Source organism: Erpetoichthys calabaricus, chromosome 8, assembly GCF_900747795.2.
Source record: "Erpetoichthys calabaricus chromosome 8, fErpCal1.3, whole genome shotgun sequence".
Taxonomy (NCBI): Eukaryota; Metazoa; Chordata; class Cladistia; order Polypteriformes; family Polypteridae; genus Erpetoichthys; species Erpetoichthys calabaricus.
This window is the reverse complement of record NC_041401.2, coordinates 90,313,449-90,339,738: the sequence shown is the minus strand read 5'-3', so window position 1 is coordinate 90,339,738 and position 26,290 is coordinate 90,313,449. Positions and strand designations below refer to the sequence as shown.

The window sequence follows — 26,290 nt, the reverse complement described above, 5'->3', positions numbered from 1 at the left end:
GACACTGTTCATCTTTTCCTTTTCTTGCTTAAATGGGCCAATTTGTGATGAAATGTAGGTGAATTTTAAGGTTTGAGGGTTTTATACTCTAAATGTCTACAGCACACAACATATCCTGCTCCAAGACAATGTGCTTACAATGAATGCTTTCAATATTGTATTCAAAAATCTACCATACTGGGCTTTGTTATTTTCTACTAGCCATATTGATCTTTGATTCCATCTCAGGCACATAGAAATTATAGACAGAATTTTGCCACCCGCGGACACAAGAGAAATGAACTGAAGTATTACTCACTCATGATTTTTCTGTCCATATGGTAAAGGTTTTGTTGACGAGCACATACCGACTTCAGGGATTTGTATTACATCTTGATATTCACAAAGTGCAAATAAATGTGTCCGCTCATTATAACGGACATCAGACTCATGCAGCCTGGAATTTGGCTTAGTGTGTACTGCTGCAATAATTGCTGTGTACATACTGTATATTGGGCTCAGTCAGAATTACAGCTAACATGCCGCCATTTATGAACAGACTGAAATTCTGTAAGAGATTATCTGTAACTAATACTTGTCTCTTAACCCCCAGAGCTCTAGTAAATGGCAGCTTTGAAAGCTGCAGAACACATTCAAAGCAAAATCATCATCTTGGTATTCTTCACTAACGCACAGACTCTATCATGCTCACTATCAGCTCCTGCAGAACTATCATTATTGTCGCAAAGTAAATCGCTTTCTGTTTCACGCACTTTATGCCTCCTATTCAGCTTGCTCTGTCACTGCAAATGCTGTGTCAACACCCATCCTCTGTCATGAGCAGCCATTCACTGGATGAATATATGTGGGCTGCTCGTGGTCGATGACTTTCTATTTTAGAGTTAAAAGTTACAAGGGTTAAAGACTAATGGCAGGAATCTGTATTCAAAAACCAATATGAAAGTCTTATTCATATATTTTGATTAATTTCAGGAGCCCTGCAGCTTAGTTTAGCCCTTGTGTAAAGTCTGGTTGTTACGAAAGCAAAAAATATTTTAGTACATTATTATTTTATTTCAGTTAGTCTTCAGCTACTTTAATAGTTTAATTTAGTTTTAATTTTTCATTTCAGTTATATTAATTATTTTATTTCAGATTATGAACATTTTTTTTATTAACCGTTTCAGTTTTGAGTTTAGTCTTCATTAACTATAATAACCGTGGTTATACCAAGGGCCAAACATAGTTGTGATACTGTGATAGTGTGGGGATGATTTACTACCTTGGGACCTGAAAGACTTACCATAATTGAAGGCACCATAAATTTGCTTTGTCTCAGAAGATTTTTAAGTAGAATATCCAATTATCTTTTCATTAGCTGAAGCTGAAGTTTGCTTGGTTGTAATCCAAAACACAAAAGCAAGCCAGCATCAGAATCACTCAGAAGAAGAAAGTATTAAAATATTTGACTGACTTAAAAATTCAAAAACTTCAAATTCAGACTTAAGCCCTTTAGATATACTGTTGCAAGGCCTGTTTTGAGCAGTTTGTAGTAGAAAAACTATCAGTGTTTCTGCATAAAAGGAGTTCTGGAAGGAATAGTGGACTGAAGTTACTCCACAACAATATGAATGACTGATATTGAATTATATGTTCTGTTGCAGTAATTGTAACTAAAATTGTCAGGACTTATTATTTAGTAATGGGGCCATAAGTTTTTTCTCACAGGTCTCAGTTGATGCAGGATAATAAGTACAAAAAAGTCTATTTATTCACTCAGTTTGTCCCATTTATCTAATATCAGATTTTGGTTGAAAAATCTGAAAACATTCAGTATTACAATTTTGAATTTAAAGAGGAAATTAGGAAGGGGCAAATACATTATTATAGCACTGTATCCCGAATCTTTTTTTTTTTATTATTTTAAAAATAAATCTCTATCTCCTTGTCTCCATTTTGTTATGTGGTTTACAAATAAAGGATCTCTGCTGGTAGAAAACCTTTTTTTTTTTTGTGTGCATCTTTGACAAATTTCTACAGCCTTGAAAACAAGTAACTTTGCTGGTGTTCTTGTAGTTGCAAGCCATTCAGAGCCAATTGGAGTTTATGCAGCAGTCAATGGTGGAAAAGACTGTTGTCAGTCGCCAGGAGGCCAAGAATCGAGAGCTGGAAACCAAATTGGAATTTGAAAGGACGCAGATTAAACGCCTAGAGGTGGGTTTGTATAGATTATTTAAGAGACATGCAGTTTAATGAGCTTCATGGTGCAGATGTGGCAATGGTTTTAATACATTACTAACTAGTGTACTGAGTGTATAAATTATTTCCAGGATTAAAGTAACAGTATGTGATGAATTTTATGAAAAATTTTTGCTGTGCAAGGTGTGATTAAAAGTAAGCCACATCAGAGGCATTATTTGTTTTTTGGTTGAAGAGTACTTAAAATGGTAATATTAATGGCAAAGTATATATATATTATTTGTTTAATATGAAGTATCTCTGTCAGTAGTAAAAATACAAGATAAGCTATAGTAAACAGAATAAATACAGTTTGCGGCGGATGAATCTTTGAAATACTGAATGCTGGAAACAAGCCCAGAATCAGGATTACTTGAGGAAATAGGCACCAGAAATAAGAGAGGACACAACTACTTTCACTGACTATAGTTTGTGTAGTTTTATAATTGAGAATTACATTGCACTGCCCTTTTATTAGCATTTAGGAGGATCCAAGGAAAAATTCCTTTTTTATCTGAAATTTTGAGGGTAAGCATTAATGTTTTGGTTAAAACAGAATTATTGCAATTCCTTTAGTGAAACTTTACTTTGAAGTATACAGTAATAAAGTTTATAGTCAGTTTTACTTTTGTATCATCAGTTCCCCTAGGTGAAAATTTTGAAATTTGAACTTAGTAATATGAAGCAACATTTTGTAAGTAAATTATGCTAACTTTAGAAAAGGAGTGTTTCCATAAAAAGTTAAGTCTCTGGTTAATTACTTTAGGCAATTTAAAGGAAATATAATGGCTAGGGGATTAGGATATGGCTAAATTTTCCTCTTGGGATAAGTAAAATACTATCTCTTGCTTTGTCTGTTTGACTTCATTGAGTTCATAACAATGCAGCTTTCCTTACATAAATTAACTGACATGTCCAGGTTGTGAGGATTAGTTGTTATAATCACTGCTTGTGGACTCTTAACATCATCAGAGTCTAGTGAGTCGCCTGAAGGAGACAATAGAAAAGCTGACAGAAGAGCGAGACCAACATGTTGCTGCAGAAACTCGAGAGAAGGAGCAGAACAAGCGACTTCAACGGCAGATCCGTGACATCAAAGAGGAGACTGGAGAGCTTGCCAAAAAAGAAGCTGAGGCTAGCCGCAAGAAACATGAGTTGGTGAGTGTCATAAAGTGATCAATGATACTGAGACTAGATTCAGTGGGCAGATAAATGTTGCTTTTGTAAAAAAAAAAATTAAAAATAGTAGTAAATTCTTTATTCCTATTACAGAGTAGACGACTCTTAAGGTGAAGATGTAAAGACATGCATCTCTCAGTTTTTGAGCAAGTGCTGTTTTGAAATCCTTTTGTCCTGCTCAATCGTTTACCAGATAGGAGGAGAGTTAATTTAGAGTTGGGGATGCATTTTTGAAGCATTATCAGGATTAGGGGCCAATTCAGCACATTTTTGCATTTCATAGAGAAAGAAACAAACCACCTGTGAGATTTATAAATGGATAAAGGGCCTTAAAAGGTTTGCATTATTTGGAAAGTGTTTAAAGTGGTGAGGTGTTCATTTTTTACAAGATTAACTTTTTCTTTTTTAAAATTAAACTTCTTGTTTCTGTAAATTTTTTTAAGCGCCTCATATGCTTCTGCCATCAGAATTGGGAGGCTATTTAGAGGTGTGCTTATGTAACTTAGAAATGGGGTTAGAAGAAACTCTCTTGTGCTTCATCCAAAATTCATAAAACTAAAATCATGTTTTCAAAATCAGCTGCTTTAGCTCATGCTTCTGACAGCTTTGTTGGAAGCCAATAGCACAGCATGTTTGTATAACTTAGAAACTGCTTTTGAAACCATATGTGCATTATGGTAGCAGTTCTGTGTTTTACATTTGATTTAAACCAGTTCTTATCTCCTGTCATCAAAAACATGCACAACCCAGTAATTCCTCAAACTCCCAGTACAGCAGAGCTTATTACACTTTGTACTTAAACTAATTATCAACATATTCAGGTAATTCTTAAGCAAACAGCAAAGTATTAATAGACAAAGTACATTTTGCAGTAGTCCAGTAACATGTCCAGCTGTTTTAACTGTTTCAGCATTAAAATAAAGCATCTTTGTAAATGTCCACTTTTAAAATATTACAAAAAAAGTTCTGCATTTGTTAATTTGTTAACATTTGTTAATTATGTTTTAAATTTAATTTACAGTAGCAGGTTAAATTATTGGCTATACCATCTACTGTAAATGTAGGAATGAATCAACCATTTTTGCAATATGGGTCACTTAATTACCATAAAATAAATAAATCAATATATTCAGTTTAAAAAATAATTTATCTTCCAACTTTGTATAAAAAGGACTAAGCACTAACATATTAGAAGCACTCAGTAACTGAGAATGTTGTTTTATTATTCAGTCCTACCACACCTAAATTCACTTCATAACTAATGTTACTTTTTGGTAATTCTTCACTGCATATTCCAGTAGTTAAGTTTGTTTTTTTTTTGGGTTTAAAAGATGCATTTTTTGTTTTTAGTCATATAGCACCATCTCAAATCTATGAAATGAACACAGTGTTTTTTTGTAAATGTCTAACAGGAAATGGATATTGAGAGTTTAGAAGCAGCCAATCAGAGCCTGCAGGCAGACTTGAAACTTGCCTTTAAAAGAATTGGGGACCTGCAAGCAGCAATTGAAGACGAAATGGAAAGTGATGACAATGATGATCTTATTAACAGGTACAATATAGTTCATGTTAATGTCACTATTTGAGTCTATCCTAATTTGTAACATTATTTAAATCATTGTAGAACTATAGGTTCATAAGCAACTGTTGCTGTAGGATTATATGGTAGTAGAAAAGATATACCAGCTCAAGAAGGTGTACAGAGTAGAATAATCAAAGGCATCCCAGGACTGAAGGAACAGCATGTTCTGCTTGGACAGACTTACCAAATTGAATCTGTTTAGTTTTGAGGAAAAAAAGCTATGTGATAACCTAATAGACGTGTTCAGAATTCTCAAAGGCATCATTAAAGTTCTTGATGCAAAAAAATTAATTTTGATAAACAGTGATTCATATAATTAAGGACAACAGTACAAATTAATAGGACATACATTTAAGATTGAATGCAGGAAGCACTTTTACAGTGCAGACCAGGGGTGAGCAATGTCGGTCCTGGAGAGCCGCAGTGGCTACAGGTTTTCATTCCAACCCAATTGCTTAATTATAAACTAATCCTTTCCAATCTCAGACCTTATTTAATTTTATGGGTTGTTAGTCTGCATTGTAAGTTCTTATACTGTAGATTTTTTCCTTTCCAAGGATACCATCAAAATGATTTGAAGCCTGTCACATTTTCTATTAAGTGTTTTAATAAATTAAACAGTGCATGATGAACACACAGAGATGTAAATCTAAACAAGCTAGATGGTGAACTGCTGACTGCTTTGTCGTTTACATCTTATTGCTAATAAGGAGACATTAAAACAGTGAATGCATTTGTTTATGATTGCAATTAAGGTTGGGGAACCTTAGCAAATAAGTATACTAAAATGAAGCATCAAAATGTCACTTAAGCAATAAGTGCTTCATAAGCAGTAATTGACATCTTATTAAGAAACTTGGTTGGAACAAAAACCTGCAGCCACTGCGGCTCTCCAGGACCGACATTGCCCACCCCTGGTCTAGACTGTATGTAATCTGTTTTCAGGATTTTACTTAATGAAACACATAATGGTTATGTAATTCGGAGACTGTTTATGCAGCATTTAGATGTTAGTGTGCTTATCAGTGGCACAGCTTATGTAATGTGCTTTATTTTCATTTTTTGAGAGCCACAGAGATATCTCAATGAAAGCTGAATTTTCCCAACAAATTTCCTTGAAGATGTAAAGACTAAAGCCGATGGCACACTAACAGATGTGCAAACTTAACAACTGCAGTTCCTGATCTCGTTGCCTGAGGATGTCAGGTTACATGACTAGGATATCACAGGGCATGACAAACTATATGACTCCATGATGACTTTCTATTGGAGGTTCACAATTAAAAATATCCTTTTTTCTGACAGCCAATAATCTGCTGCCTGACACGACTCGTGTTGTAAAACTGCTTTCTAGGTACTACACATTCTGTTGTTTGGCCCTTTTTTCTTTTTTTACATTATGTTATGATAAAACATAAGATAAGTAACAGACAGACAAGCCTCTTTGGTGTTTGCCAGGTCCAGAACACCCATGTTCCCCATTCTTTATAGTGGCATTATGTGCACTAAACTGATAGGTGAGTGCTCATTGGTTGTCAGCTCTCACATGCACACAAATACTCCCCTTTGACTTAAGACAAAATCAAACTTGTTTGACATTGTTGGAGCAAGTCACATGACTGCTTGACTGAGTCCCTGGAATTGTTAGATTACACAACAGTCAGTAAATGGTTTGAGCGACACTCATTGCAACTCCATTATTATATATATATTATATATCTCACTCACTAAGATTATATAAATTAAGTTTGAAAATCACGGGAAAAGACATTTAATGTGAAGGGGCCTTCCATGTCAAATAATTCTGTCACATTGTTAGTTCCCCTTCAGGGTGCATCTTTTAAATGTCAGATACTGTATGTTATTCCAGGTAGTTTTCACAAAAAGTTATGTTTGCCATGGAATAACTGATATTCTGTCTGGATTTGACTCTGGCTTTGGACCCAATACTATGGGATACACTCTGAAATCTCAAGACCGTTTGTTATGAATGCAGAGTTAACATTTCATGTATTGAGTTTGTGTCCATTCCAGTTTAACATATAAAATTGATTAATATCAAATATCTCTATGAACTAATTTTTACATTTTAGCTGATAGTGTTATTATTTTTGTATTTGTTCAGGTTAGTCTTGCTTTCTTTCACTGTTACATGTTACAGTTGCCTTTCAGCATTTTTTTTCTTTAACCATTAGTGCATTCTTTCATATTTTACTTTCTTCTATTGTGTTTCACCCATTTTCATTTCCAGTTTACAAGACATGGTGACAAAGTATCAGAAAAGAAAGAATAAAACGTGAGAAACAATTCAAGCAAATTTCCTTCCCAATATCCATTGGCTTTTGGAAAGATGTAGCATCTCCTAAACTGCAGGTTTTATTGTGTTCTTGTTCTAGGTATCAATTGATAAGGACCACTAGATTGAAATAAAAAGTGCTCTATACAGTTTCTAAATTTCTTGTAAGGCCTTTTATTCTGTGGCTCATTTTGTATTGCAGTAAGTTCACAAACAAATCCAAAAGTACAGGAGAAATTGGTAGTAGCACAGTAGCTGCTTTTCATAGCCGTTACTATTTCTGTAAAACTGTTAACTAAGTGGTAATATTGATTTGAATTTAGATATTGGCCTTAACCTGAAACTCCTGATGTCATTAAGGTTATAAATATTTCTCTTTGTCAAAATATTAAATGACTGTTGATTAGCAGCTCTTTTAATTATTATCAAGAAAATGTTTATTAGTCTCTTTAAATATAGTATTCACATTTATTTTTAAAATAATGGAAATATAGGAGATGCTGCATCTTTTTCCTTAGCATGAACATTATTAACCTGATATGTTTTTATTCATTGTTTTAATAATTTTGCATGAAATTTGACATGTTCCTTTTTAGGAGTAATTTCTTAACATATCATTTAACTTTTTACTTGTCACTTTAACGGTAATTGCAAAAAATAAAACTCGGAAACTTGGAAATTTCCTGTGTCTTTTCATATTGCTCAACTAAGTTGGTGAGACCAAAATAAATTTGCACATCAGAGTACATATATTACAATTTAAAAATTATTTTTTAGAATGCTTTTATCAACGTATGTTTTACTATATTCTGAAACACAATAATTGCAATTCAAAATATTGTACATACATTATGGTATAATTCAATATGAAACACATATTGTGTTAAAAAAAGATCCATGTTGCAAGTGTACTCGGGCAATAATACATTTGTGAAAAAAAAGAAAAATGACTTTCCAGGTTTGAGTCTTTTGAGCTCCATCTATATATATATAATTCACTAAGGCAGCCAACCATGGCAGGCAAGACGCAAGACAGAGCCACGCCCATAATTCACTAAGGCAGTCAACCATGGCAGGCAAGACGCCAGACAGAGCCCCGCCCACCAACAATTCACTAAGCAGCTGACCATGGCACGCAAGACAGAGACCATGGGAAAAGTACAACAGAGCCCTGCCCGCCAACTCACAGAGCCCCGCCCACCAACTCTAAGACCATGGGATATGCACGACAGAGCTCCGCCCGCCAACTCTAACCCTCCTGTCGTGTCATGGGATACGCACGATAGAGCCCCGCCCGCCAACTCTAACCCTCCTTCCGCGTCCACCCTCGCTCTCGAGGCATGCACACTGCCTGCTCATGTGCCAGCACGCAAGACCTCACCAAACACCGCCTCAGTCGCTTTCGTCTCTGCTACAGTCCACATGCACCTCTGAGCTACGTTGACTTTTCATTGTTCTTTTCGGTTCCGGCTGCTTTTCTATATATAATCCACCAAGTCGCCCGACCATGGGATACGCACGCACGCAAGACAGAGCCCCGCCCGCCAACTCTAACCCTCCACCTGCGTCATGAGATATGCACGACAGAGCCCCGCCCACCAACTCTTAACACTCCTCCCACATCCATTACCTTCACATTGTTTTCCTTTTATTTCTGATCCTGTTCAACAACTATATGGCGACATCGACTTCTCAACTGTGACTCCGGAACAACTCGGTATGCGAGCTATATTAAGCGTCACCAATGAAGACTTGCTACACCTTAATGAACAAGTACTGAAACTTATCCCTACCGATGAAGTAACTTTCACCAGCGTTGACTCCATCGTCACAGACGATCTCGCAGATCAAGTTTCATTCCCCGAAGAATTTCTTAACAGTCTTACTCCCACTGGCATGCCTCCGCATAAACTCAAAAGTAAAATAGGTTCAGTCGTCATGTTTCTCAGAAACCATGCAAGAAGTCTCTGTGATGGCACTAGACTGACTATTACCAGCATTCACTGCAATGTACTGGAGTGTAAAACTATCGCAGCTCCTACCTCACAAACTGTCCTTATTCCCCATATATCCCTGACCCCATCAGATTCAAATTTGCCTTTTACTTTTACATGCAGGCAATTTCCTGTTAGATTGGCCTTTGCAATGACAATTAATAAGGCGCAGGGACAAACGTTCAAAACGATATGCCTGTATCTGCCAAAACCAGTGTTCAGTCACGGACAATTGTATGTTGCTCTCTCCAGAGTTCCATCCTTTCATTTGCTCACCACCCCATTTGGATAACTGTGTCGTTCAAGAAGTGTTCACCCATCAATAAATAATTATGCGGTGTATGCTACGCCGCGGGTTGGCTAGTTTAATTTATTTTTACTAATTGTACTGCTGTAGCAGTACATTTAGTTTTAGGTTACAGTCACATGCAATCTGTTAGTAGTGCATAACAAGTTAGAAAATGTACACTTGGTATTCAGGTGTATTTAAGGACTTGATTAATCTCTTTGAAAGTGGAAGCATTTATTATTTTTGTTTATTAAATAATTTACAGCAATGAGTTCTATCCAAAAATAACAGTGATAACAGAATATAATTACACTATTAGTAGCATTCGTTTACATACATGTTTTTAATACCATTCAACAATATTATGTAGTTCAAAACTGAGCCCAAATAGGCTTATGGTAGCTGAAACGGCTTTCGTACACACCACATTCCAGCTCAACTGTTGCTGAAGTTGCATTTTTGTTACTATTGTTAGTTATGGAGAGCCTGTTACTAATAGTAGTTCATATATCTTAAACATAAAATTTTTGAAAGATAGACGATGCAGCCTTAAATCAATGATGAAGTCCATCCATCCATCCATCCATTATCCAACCCGCTAAATCCTAACTACAGGGTTACGGGGGTCTGCTGGAGCCAATCCCAACCAACATAAGGCGCAAGGGAGGAAACAAATTTGCCCACCCAGCCCACCGCAGGGCACACACACACCAAGCACACACTAGGGACAATTTAGAATCGCCAGTGCACCTAACCTGCATGTCTTTGGACTGTGGGAGGAAACCGGAGCACCCGGAGGAAACCCACGCAGACACGGGGAGAACGTGCAAACTCCACGCAGGGAGAACCCGGGAAGTGAACCCAGGTCTCCTAACTGCGAGGCAACTGCGCTACCCACCGTGCTGCCCAATGTTGAAGTCTCAAGTGGAAATTGTTGGCTGCAACAGACCAGTTGTTATCGTTTACTGATACTGTAGCTTGTAATGTCAAAGAAATATTGAAGTATTATAATCTACTAATAATTCAGCTGTGAGGATGTATATTCACTTTTTGCATAATGGCTTGCATAGTCCATTTTCTGTTCAGTTCATTTCTAAATATGTTGAGTGACTTTTAGCTTTCCTTTCTTGCATTTTTTTATGGTTCCATAGATCATTTAACTGACCTGGTGTGACTACAAACAGCAGAAAAACTGACTTGATGTTGCAGATGTTCACACAAGCATCACATTCTTTTATATGTGATTCTTTCTGATTTAAATATTTTATAAAGCATGCTTTGTTTGAGTCATCTCAAAGAAAATTGAATTTTCCCACATTTTCTTAAAGAATAAGTTTACCAAATTTCAACAATATCAGTCCACTGAGAGTGGGGCATTTCAAGCAGACAGACGTAATAACAACAAGAAATAAGGCTGACATCTTTTAATTACTTTGAAATTACGATTTTCACAATACTATACAATTGCTATATAGTTAAGTATTAAGTGGTTCAAACTGTTTGACTCACTGACTTAATGTAAAACATTCCTGTGATGTGACTGATTTCTTTGTTCTTTAATCTGGAAGAATGAAATCAATCCGTGGATTGCACTAAGATATGTTACAATCACACAGCATGGCATGCCTGTCTGTCATACCTTCCTGACTGACTCGATACTAATCATAAACAAAAAGTACGTATTAGAGTGATTTATTTATTTGTAGAGTTTTAGCATTTTATTTAACTGTTAGTGGTATTTTACTTTGCTTCATTACATGTTAAAGAAAAAGATTGCTGTATATGTAAGATATCATGATATAGAGTGATATATTTAAATTGAACATGACTAATGGAATTTTTATGTAAAGTGCTAACCTCTGAATAATTTATCAATATTTGGCCAACAAACCTTGGTACTCTAAACTAAATCTATTCATGGCTTTTTTTCTGCAATTATGGATGACATTCTGTAGAAGCCGATCACTTAGTCTCTATCTTTTCACTGATAAGTAATAAAACCTTATGAACATTTTTAGTAAGAACAGGCTATTCAGTCTGACTTAGGTCAAACAGTTTCTATTCATTTGACTTGGAAACAACATACTACTCAAATTTGAAGGTTCTTTAAGAATTAATAGGAACTACATTGTCAGGTAACTTTGTTTCTTAGGTGTTTCTTTTTTGTCTTTGTATTATATAATTTTTACTGTTTATGCTGAAGTGTGTGCTCTTCTTAAAGATACCATTTTAAATTAAAATCTAGCATATATCGTTGTTACTGTCTTTCTTATACTTACTATATTTCTTTAAATAAACCGATCAGCCTCTATTTGCATAAACTGAAAGACTCTTTGGATCTTTCCTTGTAGCTCATAATCTGCAGCCATATAAAAGATCTGATCTTTCTTTAGCACTGTTGGCTAAATACATGCTGTATTCCAGACGACAGATCACAAGTGCATTATACAGTGCATCCAGAAAGTATTCACAATGCATCACTTTTTCCACATTTTGTTATGTTACAGCCTTATTCCAAAATTGATTAAATTCATTTTTTTCCTCAGAATTCTACACACAACACCCCATAATGACAACGTGAAAAAAGTTTACTTGAGATTTTTGCAAATTTATTAAAAATAAAAAAATTGAGAAAGCACATGCACATAAGTATTCACAGCCTTTGCTCAATACTTTGTCGATGCACCTTTGGCAGCAATTACAGCCTCAAGTCTTTTTGAATATGATGCCACAAGCTTGGCACACCTATCCTTGGCCAGTTTCGCCCATTCCTCTTTGCAGCACCTCTCAAGCTCCATCAGGTTGGATTTCATTTTACACTGATTTGATCACTATGTATTATTATGTAATATAATAATTATGAATTTAGGACATGAAAATATGACTTTAAAACTTTTTTTTTTTACTTGCAGCTATCTATCTATCTATCTATCTATCTATCTATCTATCTATCTATCTATCTATCTATCTATCTATCTATCTATCTATCTATCTATCTATCAATTTTCATAACTTGAAAATGCAGGCCATTAATGCTGCTTACTGAACTTCCTACCTTTTTTGGCATTCAAAGATTACACTGTTCATTTTTTCACCTCCCCAGTTTTAGTACTGATCAGATTTGAAGCCAGGGGTGGTCACTTGCACTTAACAAATCTTCCAAAGGAACAGGGTTGCATGTTTTTAGCTCCTTCTTCGTGACGTTTAGTTAAAGCTGCCACCTACTAAGAACTAGCAGGACGTCTGTGACTGACATTCAGTTTTGGTACATGAAATCCTCAGAAGTGGTCTCTGGCTTCGGTTTTCACTCCCAGTCCTGACTGATAGCTGAAAATGACCAACAAAATCCCCAGAATAGACCAGCTGATCACAAGACTCCTAAGAACTGCAGAATGGAGTACTTGCGCACATGCACAAATGAATGTCTTTTTTAAACAAAATTAATGCAGTTGTAATCAGTATGTCAGCAACTGCATATAAAAATCAAAACTACAAAAAAATTTTTTGTTTTATTTACTTATTTTCCTTTTTTTATTTTCAAATATTCCTTTTTGTTACAAATTTCAGACAATTTTTAATTTTTATTTTAATTTTAGTTAGAGGAATTAATATTTTTTGTTAACAAGAAAAATACTGTTTCTAATGTCACCTCTTTCCGAAAAAAATCAGTGCAACATAATATTTTCTTTCTGTATTTATGGCAGTGTTGCAGTTTATTTTTTAGAGATTGACCACTTATCAAAGCGTTTTGAAAATGAAAGTGAAAAATTTTGTTTGCCCCACAAGGGCCAAATGTGTTTGATGCCTCCTCACAGAAATTCTACCATATTAGTGAAAAATGATTTCCTCTCTCTAACACCATATTTACTGCTTTCTTATAACACAGACTTGCTTTTAACATTTACCGTAATATTCTATGGCATGCTTAATCCAAGTCAGGAGTGCAGGGAGAAACAGCTTGTCCTTGCAGGAAACAGCTCTAGAAAAGAGTACTAGACCACTGAAGGGCTCATTTACAAACACATCCACTCTTACCCAGGGACAGTTAACCTAACATGCACACCTTTATGGATGTGAGGGAAAAACTGGAGTGTGTGGATGAAAACCAACACAGACATTTGGAGAACATTTAATCTCACAGAGACACGAACCAGGCCTGAGATTCGGTCTGTAAAGCATCAGCAATAACCACTTTGCAGCCCGTTTAATATTTGATTCTATTAATTTACTTGCAGTGTATTTTTATTTAACAGGTCTATAGTTACTAGCGTTGACCTATCCACCTTTTCTGTCTAATGGAATAATATTTGCTAGGTTGCAGCCTTTAGTAATTTCTCCATTATGCAAAGAGTTCTGAAGAAGACATGGCAAGGATTAATATTTAGTTGTGAGTAAAAAAGGTTTGCGAGCCCTTATGAATTTCTTGCATTTCTGCATGATCTGAACTTTCTGTAAGTCATTGAACTGAATAAAGGAAGTGTGATTAAAAAAAAAAGCGCACACAAAATTGTGCAATTATACATCTTATATTGAATATATTGTTTAAATATTCAAGGAAAGAGGCAGTTGGAGTCAGGCGTTCTATTCAACAAAATAAAATAGATGTGTTTTTAAAGTATTCTGCTGTGTAAAAAAAAAAAAAAACGATGTTTCATGATTTAAAAAAAAAAAATAGGGGCTCTAGTGGCTGAGAATGTGGCTAAGTGGAACATGACAATGGCGAAAGTAAAAACTCAGATATGGAAGGGGTTTGGTGAGGTCATGGACAATTACTTTTAGTCAGCTTCGAAGTGATTCTGACAATCTGTCAGGTAAATGAAGAGGGAGACGGTATCCTTTGCTCATCCAGTTTATAGCAGGAATGGAGTGGGGACATAGAAGGAACACTTCAAGGACTTTCTAAACCCCACTGACACACCTTCCTTTTAAGATGCAGTATTAGGGCATTTGGAGGAGAACTCGCCCATCACTTGAGCTGAAGTCATTAAAGTAGTTAAGGAAAAAAAAGTCCTTGGTGTTAGGGCTCTGGGGGTGGATGATATTGGCCCTGAAGTCTTAAAGACTCTGGATTTTGTTAGGCTGTCTTGGCTGACACACCTTTTCAGAATTGCATGGAGGTCAGGGACATTGCCTCTGGATTGGCAAACTAGGGTGGTGCTCCCCTTTCGTAAAGATCCAACTTTAGTGGATCACTCTCCTTAGCCTTCTTGGGAAGGCCTATGCCAGGGATCTGAAAAGGAGGATCCAGCCATTGTAAAGCCTTGGATTCAGGAGGAACAATATAGGTGTGGAACACTGGACTAGCTTTTTATCCTTACAAGGATTCAGGAGGGTTCATGGGAGTATGCCCAACCAGTCAACATGTATTTTGTGGGCTTGAAAGAGGCATCTGACCATGTCTCTCAGGGTGTACTCTGGTGGGTGCTTTGCATTAAGAGTATTGGATACCAGGCTAGCAATCTTGGGCTCTTATGTCCCTGTGTAACCAGAGCAAAAGCCTGATTCACCTTGCCAGCAGTAAATCAGACTCATATCCAGTGGGTGTGAGACTCCGGTAGTGCTGCCCTTTGTTACCAATTCTGTTTGTAATTTTTATGGGTAGAATTTATAGCCACAGCAAATGAGTGGAGGGTGTCCAGTTAAGTGACATCGGGATCTCATCTCTGCTTTTTGCAGATGATGATGTCTTGCTGGCTTCATTAGACTATGATCTTAGATGTGCACTGGGGCCAAGTGTTAAGTGGCCAAGTCTGAGGTCATGAAAAAGGGAGGAGTGCCCTCTCTGGGTTGGAGGTGAGGTGCTGCCTTGAACTGAAGAGTTTGAGTATCTCGGGAACTTGTTCACGAGTGAGGGAAGAAGGGATCAGGAAATTGAGAGGTGGTTCTGAGCAGGATTGAAAATGATTGGATGAATAGACAGATTTTTTTACAATAGAGAAGCACAGCACACCTTGCTAAAAAAATGAAGACGACCTTGGAGGAAGGGATGTTAAATTTCCTAAAGCTTGAAAGGGCTGCAAAAATATTTCTAAAGTTCTGGGCCTGCATCACTCTGTAGTCAGTACTCAAATGCTGGAAATTCAGTACTATAGTTGATAAGATCTGTTGCCAGTCAGAAAAAATGGAATTTGTATTTTAAAAAAAAAAAACAAAGAAACAAAGAAAGTTGCATGCCAACACCAAAACCTTTTTCCAACTCTAAAGAATGGTGGAAAAAGCATCTTATTGTGTACCTGCTTTTCTCACAGAAGACCTGGATAGCTTATACAACAATGAGAAGTCTTATCAGGAATGTTTAAGAAAAACTTGAAAGGTTTCATTGTCACAATTCCCAAGTTTTGCATCTGCGTCTTGGGCAGTTTCAGTGTCACATCGAAATGATATAATGCAGTACCTCTTTCTGTTGACAAATGTGTAGAAAGCAAAATGGTCTCCAGGAATAAGCTCAAACTTGTATGAAAATAACGTAAAGCAATGTGTCATTTATTTATGTTTTATATCATCAGAGGGAAATGAAATTTACTGCAACTTTTTTCTTTTGATACTGTATATTACATTTAAAATGGGCACTACTTGCTTGCATGCAGAACACTAGGGAGTGCCTGGGCTGTTGAACTTTTACTGTGTAGATTTGGACTGCAGTGGTACAAAAAATACAGACAACTGAATTTAATAAAAACACACCCTGTTTGTTCTTAACTTTGTCCAGACGTCACTGTACTTAGACTTTTATCCAATGGTCCACCTCAGGTTTCCATTTGTATAGTTTTGAAGGAATAATTTACCAGTGACTTTTTACTAAAGGCCACTGTGAAATCTGTGAGATGGTTAGAGAAAACAGGAATCCATAGCAGCTAATGATAAATGTAATAGTGTGTAACAGAGATATACAGCCACTGGAGTCCAATTGTCACATACAATTAATGTCTTCTACTGCACACTCTCTGTTTGTTTGCTCCCTTGGGCTTCAGAACCAGTTAACTAATGGTATGCAGCCGAGAACAGAAATTGTGTGTGACATAATGTGTAATGCAGTCGATTACAAATCTCAGCCAGGCCACAGTTTTGCTTACATGTTTGTTCAAGGGAGGCCTCCTCACATTAAGTGCTGTTTTAAGAAAATTGCCAAGGTGTAGCCTCAAGCCAGTGGTTTGTGCTGATGCCTGCATGACTCGAACAGAAATTGCCCGGGGGGGGTTAGGAACAGGGTTTGTAGTTGACTGGGGGGTTTTCTAGAGGTGTGAGCCTCTGTGAGAAATGTAGCTCGCTCTTGCCCCATCTTACTAATATTTCAGTATTTTTGTCCCTCAGAATTGTGAAGTCCTAAGCAGAAAATGATATCAATAAATTTGAATTTCTGCAAAGCATTCTGAGCAACACAAAGGTTGGTTCAGGCAGAAACATCTTTGTACAAATTAGCAAGGCATATTTGCAAGCATGTGTAGATGTACAAAGGCATTATTCTCTTTATACATTCAAGGATATGTCCTAGCTGGAACTACCATTTGTATAGTTGAATTCTGCAAATGAAGCACCACAATAAGAAATCAGCTGGTAGGTTTAAGGATTGGTAGTATTTTGAGCCCTTTTCCTTAGAATGTTAAACATGTTCTGAATGTCTTTTTCCTAGTTTGATTATAATGACAGTACTATGCAGAAAGACTGTCATAATTAGGGGTATGCAAACTATGTGGTAGACGTGCACAACCTGGCCTTTTTTTAAAACCTATAATATAATAATTGTTGCTTTTAGTATCTGTAAACATTCCACACTTGCAACCAAGCATTTCTTATTAGTGTCTGCCACAGTCAAAAATGACTCTTCTGTTGATTTCTAAGAGAAGCTAATATCATCAGATTTTTAGTATGTTTACATTAATGAATATTATGAATATTAATCTTCTGTAATTTGGATTATTAATGTTTCCGGCGAGAACTGAATGCCTTCTCATGCATCAAAAGTGATATTTCTTGTATCAGGAAAAACTGTATGCATCTTTTAAGAGTATATTTGACTCCTTTCTCATCCATATCAAGCACCTGATAATTTATCACAGAATCCTGCATGTTCTCCTTATAGTCAGTATGTCAAAAATGCATCCTACTCCCATGGACTGTGATTCTCCTATTCATTAATGCAATTTGAGTTCCTCAATGAGGAGCTAGGCTTCCATTTTTCCGTAAAAATATGTAGCAACAATTGTGGCGCTTTAATATATTTAATTTGGTTTGCACAGTTAATTATAGCTACAAAGGAAAGATTTGCAACCCACGCAGCATTAAGACACAAAGAGCTTTAGCTTGGACAATTTGAAATAATTATGTACTTTAAAAAAAATTACACTAAGTGCATATTTTTATTTAGAAGTGGTCCATTAACTAATAGCTATTTTCCCCTGGTAAGATTGGTTTGTTTATGTAACAGGAACAAATGCATCCATTCAGGGTGTGAAAGGTTATAGTTCACCTTTATTGATAGTGTGTCTTTAGCAGTTAGAGCATTTCAGTGCTGCTATTTGACTTGTTGTATTGATGTACATTTACCAGATCCATTCTACTTTGCCTACAATATTCATTTCCTCTACTATATTGTATGTTATATCTATTTTAATTTTGAAGGAATTTAGAAAGAGAATGAAGACAATTTAGAAAAATGCATGCCTAAAGCCTTTTTCTGTTATGCAAGCTTATTCTGCTGAAGTTGTCAGATTCATGGGAAAGGAAGATGGAGGAAAAAAAAAAGCGTGCTTTACTAACAAAGTGCAGTAGTACAGAGGTTTGGAAAAAGCGCACTGGAAGCTGCAATTGTTTTTGTGCACCTGATGCTGCATGATATTCTGTTACTAACCCTTTACTCCTGATATACATCATGATTGCCATACTTTTGTGACATTGCATTAGATTTTCTTATTTAATTACATTTTAACACTACATCTGTATCCGCAGTGAGGATGATTCAGAGACTGATTCTGAAGTGGAGGACCGTGTTGATGGGGTCAAGTCCTGGCTGTCAAAAAACAAAGGCTCTTCAAAAACTCTCTCTGATGATGGTAGTTTGAAAGGTTCAAGGTTAGTAAAATACTTGAGCAATAGTGGTGCCAGTAATTATATTCTGTGTTAGGGAAAAAGAAAACCTATTCCTGAATCTCACCAGAAAGTGTAGCTTTTACATTGGGATTAACAGGACTCCACAATTCATCAGGTTAGGAATTCTTAAAAGATTAGCACCTTCAATTTATGCACTTACTGCCACTGTTTCAATGTCTACCTTTCTCTAAGTATAGAAGAATATTTCTTATAATGTTTAATCACTTTATTTTCACATTTATTTATTCTTTTAATGAATGGTGTTTGAATACTTTAAAGAAATGCCCATTCAGCATTGTGATTATATTAATATTAATGTGCTCTTCCTACTTTTTTCTTCCCTTTATATATTTTTGTTCTGTCTTCCACCTTCAAAAGATTTGCTGCAAATATTGATGCAAAAGATACGAAAGAGTGGAAGATTGGTAAAGAAGTAAAAGAGAGCTGTAAGGATGGTAAAGAGGTGGAGGACTCCAGGCCTGTTTCAGTCATGAGTTCTCTAAGTTATAGGAAGCGCTCAAATCTTAAAGATTCTATTGGTGGCACAGGAGATGAAAACTCCCTGTTTACTACTTTGAAAGAGAGATCAGATTCCCCTGATAGGTCTTTCCGAAAAACAAAGAGAAATTCTGATAACCCAGAAGACACTTACTCAAGTAACTGGAAAAAGTGCCAACCTAGTGATGACCTAGATGATTCTGGATCCATTATATCTCAGGCTTACTCTGAAGCCACTAGCAGAGCTCGAAAAGGTTTAGATCGTAGATGGTCCATTGTTAGCCCTGATTTTGATAAAGAGTCTACACTTTCTGTTCCAGTCAGTCGTGCTTCTACTAGAAGAGGATTGGATATTGAAGATGATGCTAAGTCCACGACCAGTTTTGCACTTTCTGGTTCTGTTAGTTTAAGACAAAGTCTGTCCCGACTGGATGATGGTCGTAGTGAGACCATTGGATCATCCAGTCCTGCCCTTAGTCGTAGATCAGAGTGGAGTCCTCCTGCTGGAGGACGAAGTGACTCAAAATTTTCCCTTTCAAGGAGCAGAGCAAATGAATTTGATAACGATGCAGCAAGTGTAGCATTCAGTGAAACTAGATCCATATCCTATAGCCCTCATTCTCTAGGCCGTAGTTTTTCGGTACCTCCAAGATCCAGAATCTCACCTTCTGATGAGACTTACACTGACATTAAAGATATCAAGCCTGTTGTACATAAGAACTATCTAGATGCAGATCTGGAAGCTGCAATTAATGAGGTCCTCAGCTACAAACCTATCAAATTCAAAAGGAAGAGCTTGGAAGCAGATTCTGAAGAGGATAATGATGATGAAGATGATAAAAAAAGTGTACACAGTATGAAGAATGCACTTGTAGACGATGAGGGGCGTTCCTCCACAAATCTAAGAAGGTCTGCTTCTGCCATGGACTTCTCAAGGCCAATTAGTAGCTGTAGCAACAGAAGTAGCCGGAGCAGCAGGAAGTCCAAAAAGAAGAGAAGCAAAAGTTCTGAGTCTGGAAATTCATCTGAGGATAACCACAAGAATAAAAAGAAGGGCTCCAAAAAAAAGTCAAAGAAGAAGTCACAAAGAAAAGATGTTTGTTCTGAGTCATCATCTGAGTCTTCCTCCTCTTCCTCCTCCTCATCATCTTCAGGAGGATCTACCATTTCATATAGAAGTTCAAGTAGCATTAAAAAAGGTCCTCAAAAGCAAGCCATGGTCTCAGAGGAGGACAGCCTCCAGCCTAGCAGAACGACAGAAGAAGGTCACAAGTCTAAAAAGGAGGAGAAGAAACGTAAAAAGAAAGTGGACAGCCTGATGATGAAATACCTGTATAGGCCTGAGAGTGATTAGAGGATGCAGTAGGTCCATTAAAAAACTACCTCATGTTTGCATGGTGTGAAACTAACTATTCTGCCTGGAGTGTTTTGGGATGTTTATTTCTACAAAAAGATACTTGCCATCTGACTTCAGTATGACCATAAAACTCTTAAAACATCACTATGCTTCCCTAGCTTATTTACACAGTGATTTGGCGAAACAGTATTTTCCTGGAAAGCCAAAGAAAAAATATGATCTTATCTTAGCCTTATGTTTCAGTGAAGAAATATTACAATTTTCATCATGTACAAATTTTTACCCTTTGGTCACAGATTAGTGATCCTCTACTGGAGTTGCATCACAATCATTGTATATACAAATTTGTTGCGTAAAATTGTTTCAAAAGTGAAGCATCTTTTTAAAAATTTTAAGAATGCCTCATCTGTTCTTGCTGCTTACAATGGGCCTAAAGGGTACATTTATCCACAGGTAAATGAAAAAGCCTTAAAACATAAGAAATATGTCCACTTTGAAATAGCAAAGATTTCAAATTAAGAAAATGTTTCTTCTGCATTTATGAGGCATCCTTGTGATAATGACAGAAACTATGAACAACTATTTTGTTATGTATTCTTGAAACTGTTTTTCTTGAGTTAGGAATATATTTCCTGTTCACTTGTCTGCTCACAGCCTCTGTTGTGGGTGGATCTATGACAATCCCAACAAGCTCTCAGAACCAAGGTATATTCTGCCTATAATCTACTTTTTCTTCTGCAATTCTAATTTTTCAAAAGTTATTTTCTGCCATGGCTTGTAGTAACAGACAGATGAAAACTTATATGATTATTTTTCCTAAAAGACACTGCCTTTTCGCCCATTACATTCTGTGTTATTTTATATAGCCTACAGACGAGATTCATGCCAAGTGGCAGCACAGTGAAAGAACACAAGACTTTTATTATACTTTGCACAAATAACAATAAATTGAAAGTGAACCAATTATCCTGCATTGTATTTTTAATAAAAGCCGTTATATTTTTGAAAGAGCCAAGCTACCTGCACTTTGCATGTTTTTTAGTGTGTCCAGCAAATATATGATAAAAAAGATGAAAAAGGCAAAGTGCGTATTAGATCAGACTGAAGCAACAGAAACCAATTATTGACTTTATTAATGTGTGATGAGTCACTCTTGCTGAGCTAAGTGCTGTCCATGAGCAAGCCAAGGGTTTGAAGGAGCTGGTAGCATGTGTCATTGTGTAGTGGGTGGCAATCACTGCTGAAACCAGAAAATCCTTTTTAGGGCATGTCACCATCAGTCAGTGTAATGTGGCTACTTTCATTCCTCCATCTGTTGTACCACCAACCACCCTCCCTCCAACATCCAGAAACGAGTTATTACAGTATTCACTCTGACTGAAGCAAATGTGTACATTATCGATCTGGTAGTAGCAGGATATGTCTTCGCAAAACAGTGAAATAAGTTTCCATATAGTGAAAGAATATAAGCAATCTTAAGTATAACATTTTCAGTTATTATTACGTAGTATTCTACACAACAGAGACATCTCTTCACATCTGCACTTGCAGTATCTGTGCTTGGCCAAGAGTGTTCGAGGTGAATCCACACCTCTGGCTCTGAAAAATGTCACAGAGGATGACAATTGGCACTGTAAAGTGCACAGTCCCCTTTAAAAATGGCTGTATTTTTCAAAAAATGTGGTTTGTTATTTTTTTTACCTCCTTAGACTACATGGATACACTGTTTGGCAATATGTATGTAATCTCTAGATTCAGATCAACACTCTTAACATTTCTGGCTTGAAAAATTGATGTTTGGTTAAGTTTTATGCAATATTCACCTGTGGACCCATGTATCCTTCAGCCTCATTGTAAGCTACAAGAACAGAGAAGATATTTTTTACATTTATAAAACACTTCACTTTAGAACACAATTTGGCAGATTAATATATCCCATGATTATGAAAAAATGGCTTTTTAAAAAAAACAAAAAAAAAAAAACAAACTTACCCTTTAAGGATTCATTACATTTCTGACAATTAATACCAATGCATGTAAAATGATTGTCTGCAGGTCACTCTTTTGCATTCACAGTCAAGGTAATAAACTAACAAAAGCACAGTTCACACCATTACGCTTGTCGGTTTAAGTATTGCTGTTTTATTTGGAAAAATAAATATCTTTCCCAGTATGCTTTTGTGTTTATTTAAAAAATACAGAATTATTATCTTCAAACATTTGCCCCAGGCACTACACTGCAAGCTGCTGGAATAATCTTATGAAGTATAAGCCACCAGCAAGCTTAGCCAAAAAAGAAAGGAAAACTTTTTATTTCAGGGAACAACATGTAACATTTAGGTGTGTACTGCCCATAAAATGGCATTGGCTGCAGGTAGTTCAGGGATTGTGCAAAACTTATCTAATGTACTTCAGTTTGTGGAGCTTGTTAAATTACTCTGCTGCTTTCCCTATTGGAAAGTGAAGAGCAATCAATGTTTACTGTTCATATAGTTTGTCTTTCCAGTTCTAATAGAACTGCATTATTCTGAACCCCTATCATACTATCTACATAATCTGAATATCAAGCCTATAATGAGACTGTTTCTATTTGTACTCTTGTGTTTGTGAATTGTGTAGTAGCCACCTGTGGCTGAAGACTACACCAATCATAATTTAAATGAGACCAATTCAAATTACATTTTTTACCCTGCTCTGCAAACATAAGACCAATCAGTTATAGATTTTTAGAATGTTTAAAAGATTGTAAGCATTCAGTGCCTTGGACATTTTCACATTTTATTGTTATACAGTATTGAATCACAGTGGATTTAATTTGGCTTGTTGACAACCAAAAAAAGACTCTATTGAAAGCAGATCTCTGCAAAGTGGTCTAAATTAATTACAAATATAAAACACAAAACAATGGATGGCATAACCATTCACCCCCTTTAAGTTGTGACATGTGTAAATTCTCACTGGTTCAAACAATTGGTTTTAGAAGTCCCATAATTCAGTGAAGATCACCTGTCTATAGTTGGTTAGGGTGGGTTCAGTTAATTGTAGTATAAATGCACCTTGTCTGGAAGGTCCAGCTTGTAGTGTTGTGGCCTAACATACAAAATGAAGATGAAGGAACACTCTTAATAACTTAATCAAAAGGTGATTGGAAAGCACAAGTCAGGGGATGGAGACGAGTGAATATTCAAGTCAATGAAAAATTCCTTGTCATAATCTGCCTAGAGCAGGTCGTCCACAAAAACTGAGTGATCATGCAAGAAGAGGACTAGTGAGGAAGACCACCAAAGAGACCTCTGGTAATTCTGAAGGAGATACAAGCAACAGGTGAAAAGATTGGAGAGACTGTACAGACAACAACTGTTGCCCTAGGTACTTCTTCCGTTGAAGCTTTTTGGGAGAAAGGCAAAGAGAAAGCCACTGTTTATTAAAATAATATAATAATAAAGGAAACACAAATGACATCTCAGCTAAAGTTTGCCAGAAGGCATATGGGAGACTGGAAGAAGGTTATGTGGCCTGAGGAGACTAAAATTGAGCTTTTTGGCCTGACTACATGTCATGTTTCAACACTGAACATTATCGAGAACACATCATTACCGCTGTGAAGCATGGTGTGGGCAGCATCATGCTATGGGCAAGCTTTGCTGTGGCAATGACATGAAACTGCAGTGTTTAGATGTGCAAAGCTGATGAAGAAAGTGACATGTCCACATAGACTCAAGGCTATCATGGCTGTCTAAGGTGCATCTACTGAATACTGACTTGAAGAGAGTGAATACTTTTGAGATCAATGATTTTTGTTTATAATTAAGTTAAACCACTTTAAAGAGATCCATTTTCACTTTGACAATATAGTATTTTTCTGTTGTTCAATGCCAGAAAAGCCAAATTAAATTCAATGTATTTCAATGATGTGTAACAATAAAATGTAAAAACTTGGAAGTATGTGAATACTTCTTATAGGCATGGTATTTAGTTCTCCAGTTCTTTTTAGTACTGTTTATTCCTTATTGCTGTATAGTTTAAATAGTTCTAAGCATTTCAGTTTTTTGGATCAAACGTACATCCCAGTATGTCTAAGTGCTCTTCTAAATATATTTTCTATTATTCCAGACCTAAGACCCAAGAAAGATAGGTATCAGTGGCATGGAGTTCGTGGAGTTGCTATGTTTTTTTTTTTCCTGTACTACGCATGATTTAAAAATTAAATCACAGAAATAAAATATTTACTGCTATTTTGTGCCAGTTGTCTTATTGTTCAGTAAGTGGTGTTTATTTAATTTATTAAACTGCCTGTTCTTTTTTTTTTTCCCCCAGCCCCCCATCATATCGCAGACATTTTTCCATTGACAAATCAGATGATGATGATGAGAATGATGCACCCCACAGCACCTACAAGTTCAAATTTTCCCAGAGGAGCTACCTCAGTGACAGTGATGGAGATACCAAGCCTTCAGAAACCACAGCATAGCTGGCCTTAATGATGCTCTTCTTATGGCCAACCAAGAAGCTGCAGTCAAGGAACGCATCACAAATATAACTCTACTATAACAACACCATTGGTCTTTAATGCTTGAGCTGAAATAGCAGGAGACATCTTTTTTTTAATAAACATCTCAGTCTGCACACAGACATGCAATAGAGACTTTACATAAGGCTGTTTTTATACTATTGCAGGGAACTCAGCCTGGGGCAATAGGGCAGCTGTTGCTTGGCCTAATAAATGCTATTGCCTTTGAGGCAATGAGGCTTTTGACAGGTGCTGCTGTGAATGACGGCTTGGAGTCTACACTCCCAGTTGTATCAGCTTGTTTAATTTGAGTTGAATTGCCTGTGTTTTGTGTTTGGTGTGCGTTTCCTGCTGCAGCATGCTGCCATGTACAAAACATCCTGCCCTGTACAGTGTTGAAGAGCCAAAGATTTATTTCAGTTTTCATGCATAGCTTTTTAGTTCAGTATGGCACAACTCTTAAACTCATCAGATTTATCATGGTAATTTCTGCATAATCTGTATGTTTTATATCATCAGGAACTGAGCAACAGGTACTTTGCTATGGGTGTTTGCAGTGTTGGCAATGTTCTACTTTATACCCCTTTCTGCTGCTTTTATATTTTATTCACTTTTTAAATTATGACACCTGCAGATTGTCTATTACTCACTAAATAGTATAAATCCCTTGCTAAAAATACAAACTGGTAAGAAACTGAGAAGGGATGAAATGGAACCCAAGAAGCTTTTAGCATATCTATGTTTCCCTGTACTGCTCCCAGAAACGTCTGATCATTCGGTACAAACCTAAATATTTCAATGAAGACCATGTATGTTGATCATGTATATCATGCATTTTTTTCATGTACGTTCCCAGCAAGATGCCATTGAACAGTATGTTGTTGCCTAGTAAGGCCCCTAGCATTCATTCATGTTAATCAAAAGAAATTAAGTAACAAAATGAGTTGCATTGGCAGTTGAAAATACTGTAAATAAAAAGCTGGTGGCTTTTTTCTTTGACTATTTGAATAATTTCTTGGTTTCTCAAAAAAGAAAACTGTTGGAATAATACATGAAAGTATAGAAAATTTCAGCCTAATTTTTATTTTCTGTGAATGATTTCATGACCTATAAATTTGCTAATACTGTTTTGGGCTTTACTTGTTTTTTTTTTTTTGTTTTTTTTTAAAGCAGTATTATGTCCTACTCTTTAATTGTTCATTATTATTAGATAGTAAAATCTAAAGAGACCTCTCATGGAGTTCTAACATGGCCTCTTTTACATAGCCAACAGACCACTTA

At 36.3% G+C, this 26,290-nt stretch overlaps 1 protein-coding gene across 20 annotated transcripts in view; it reads left to right on the top strand.

Moving 5' to 3' along the window:
• The window catches only part of myo18ab (myosin XVIIIA b), a 336,877-nt gene extending 310,869 nt beyond the window's left edge, over positions 1 to 26,008 (top strand). For 14 of the 20 annotated variants that reach the window (XM_051931132.1, XM_051931131.1, XM_051931130.1 and 11 more), the window contains 7 exons: positions 2,056 to 2,193; positions 3,190 to 3,375; positions 4,809 to 4,948; positions 7,230 to 7,274; positions 18,504 to 18,626; positions 19,023 to 20,504; positions 24,817 to 24,961. In XM_051931132.1, the coding sequence (XP_051787092.1) occupies positions 2,056 to 2,193; positions 3,190 to 3,375; positions 4,809 to 4,948; positions 7,230 to 7,274; positions 18,504 to 18,626; positions 19,023 to 20,496 (2,106 nt within the window). In that variant the 3' untranslated portion in view covers positions 20,497 to 20,504; positions 24,817 to 24,961. Of the gene's footprint in view, positions 1 to 2,055; positions 2,194 to 3,189; positions 3,376 to 4,808; positions 4,949 to 7,229; positions 7,275 to 18,503; positions 18,627 to 19,022; positions 20,505 to 24,816 lie in introns of all 20 variants that reach the window. The other 6 variants (XM_051931141.1, XM_051931145.1, XM_051931129.1 and 3 more) reach the window with 3 other exon arrangements.
• Positions 26,009 to 26,290: the final 282 nt, after the last annotated feature.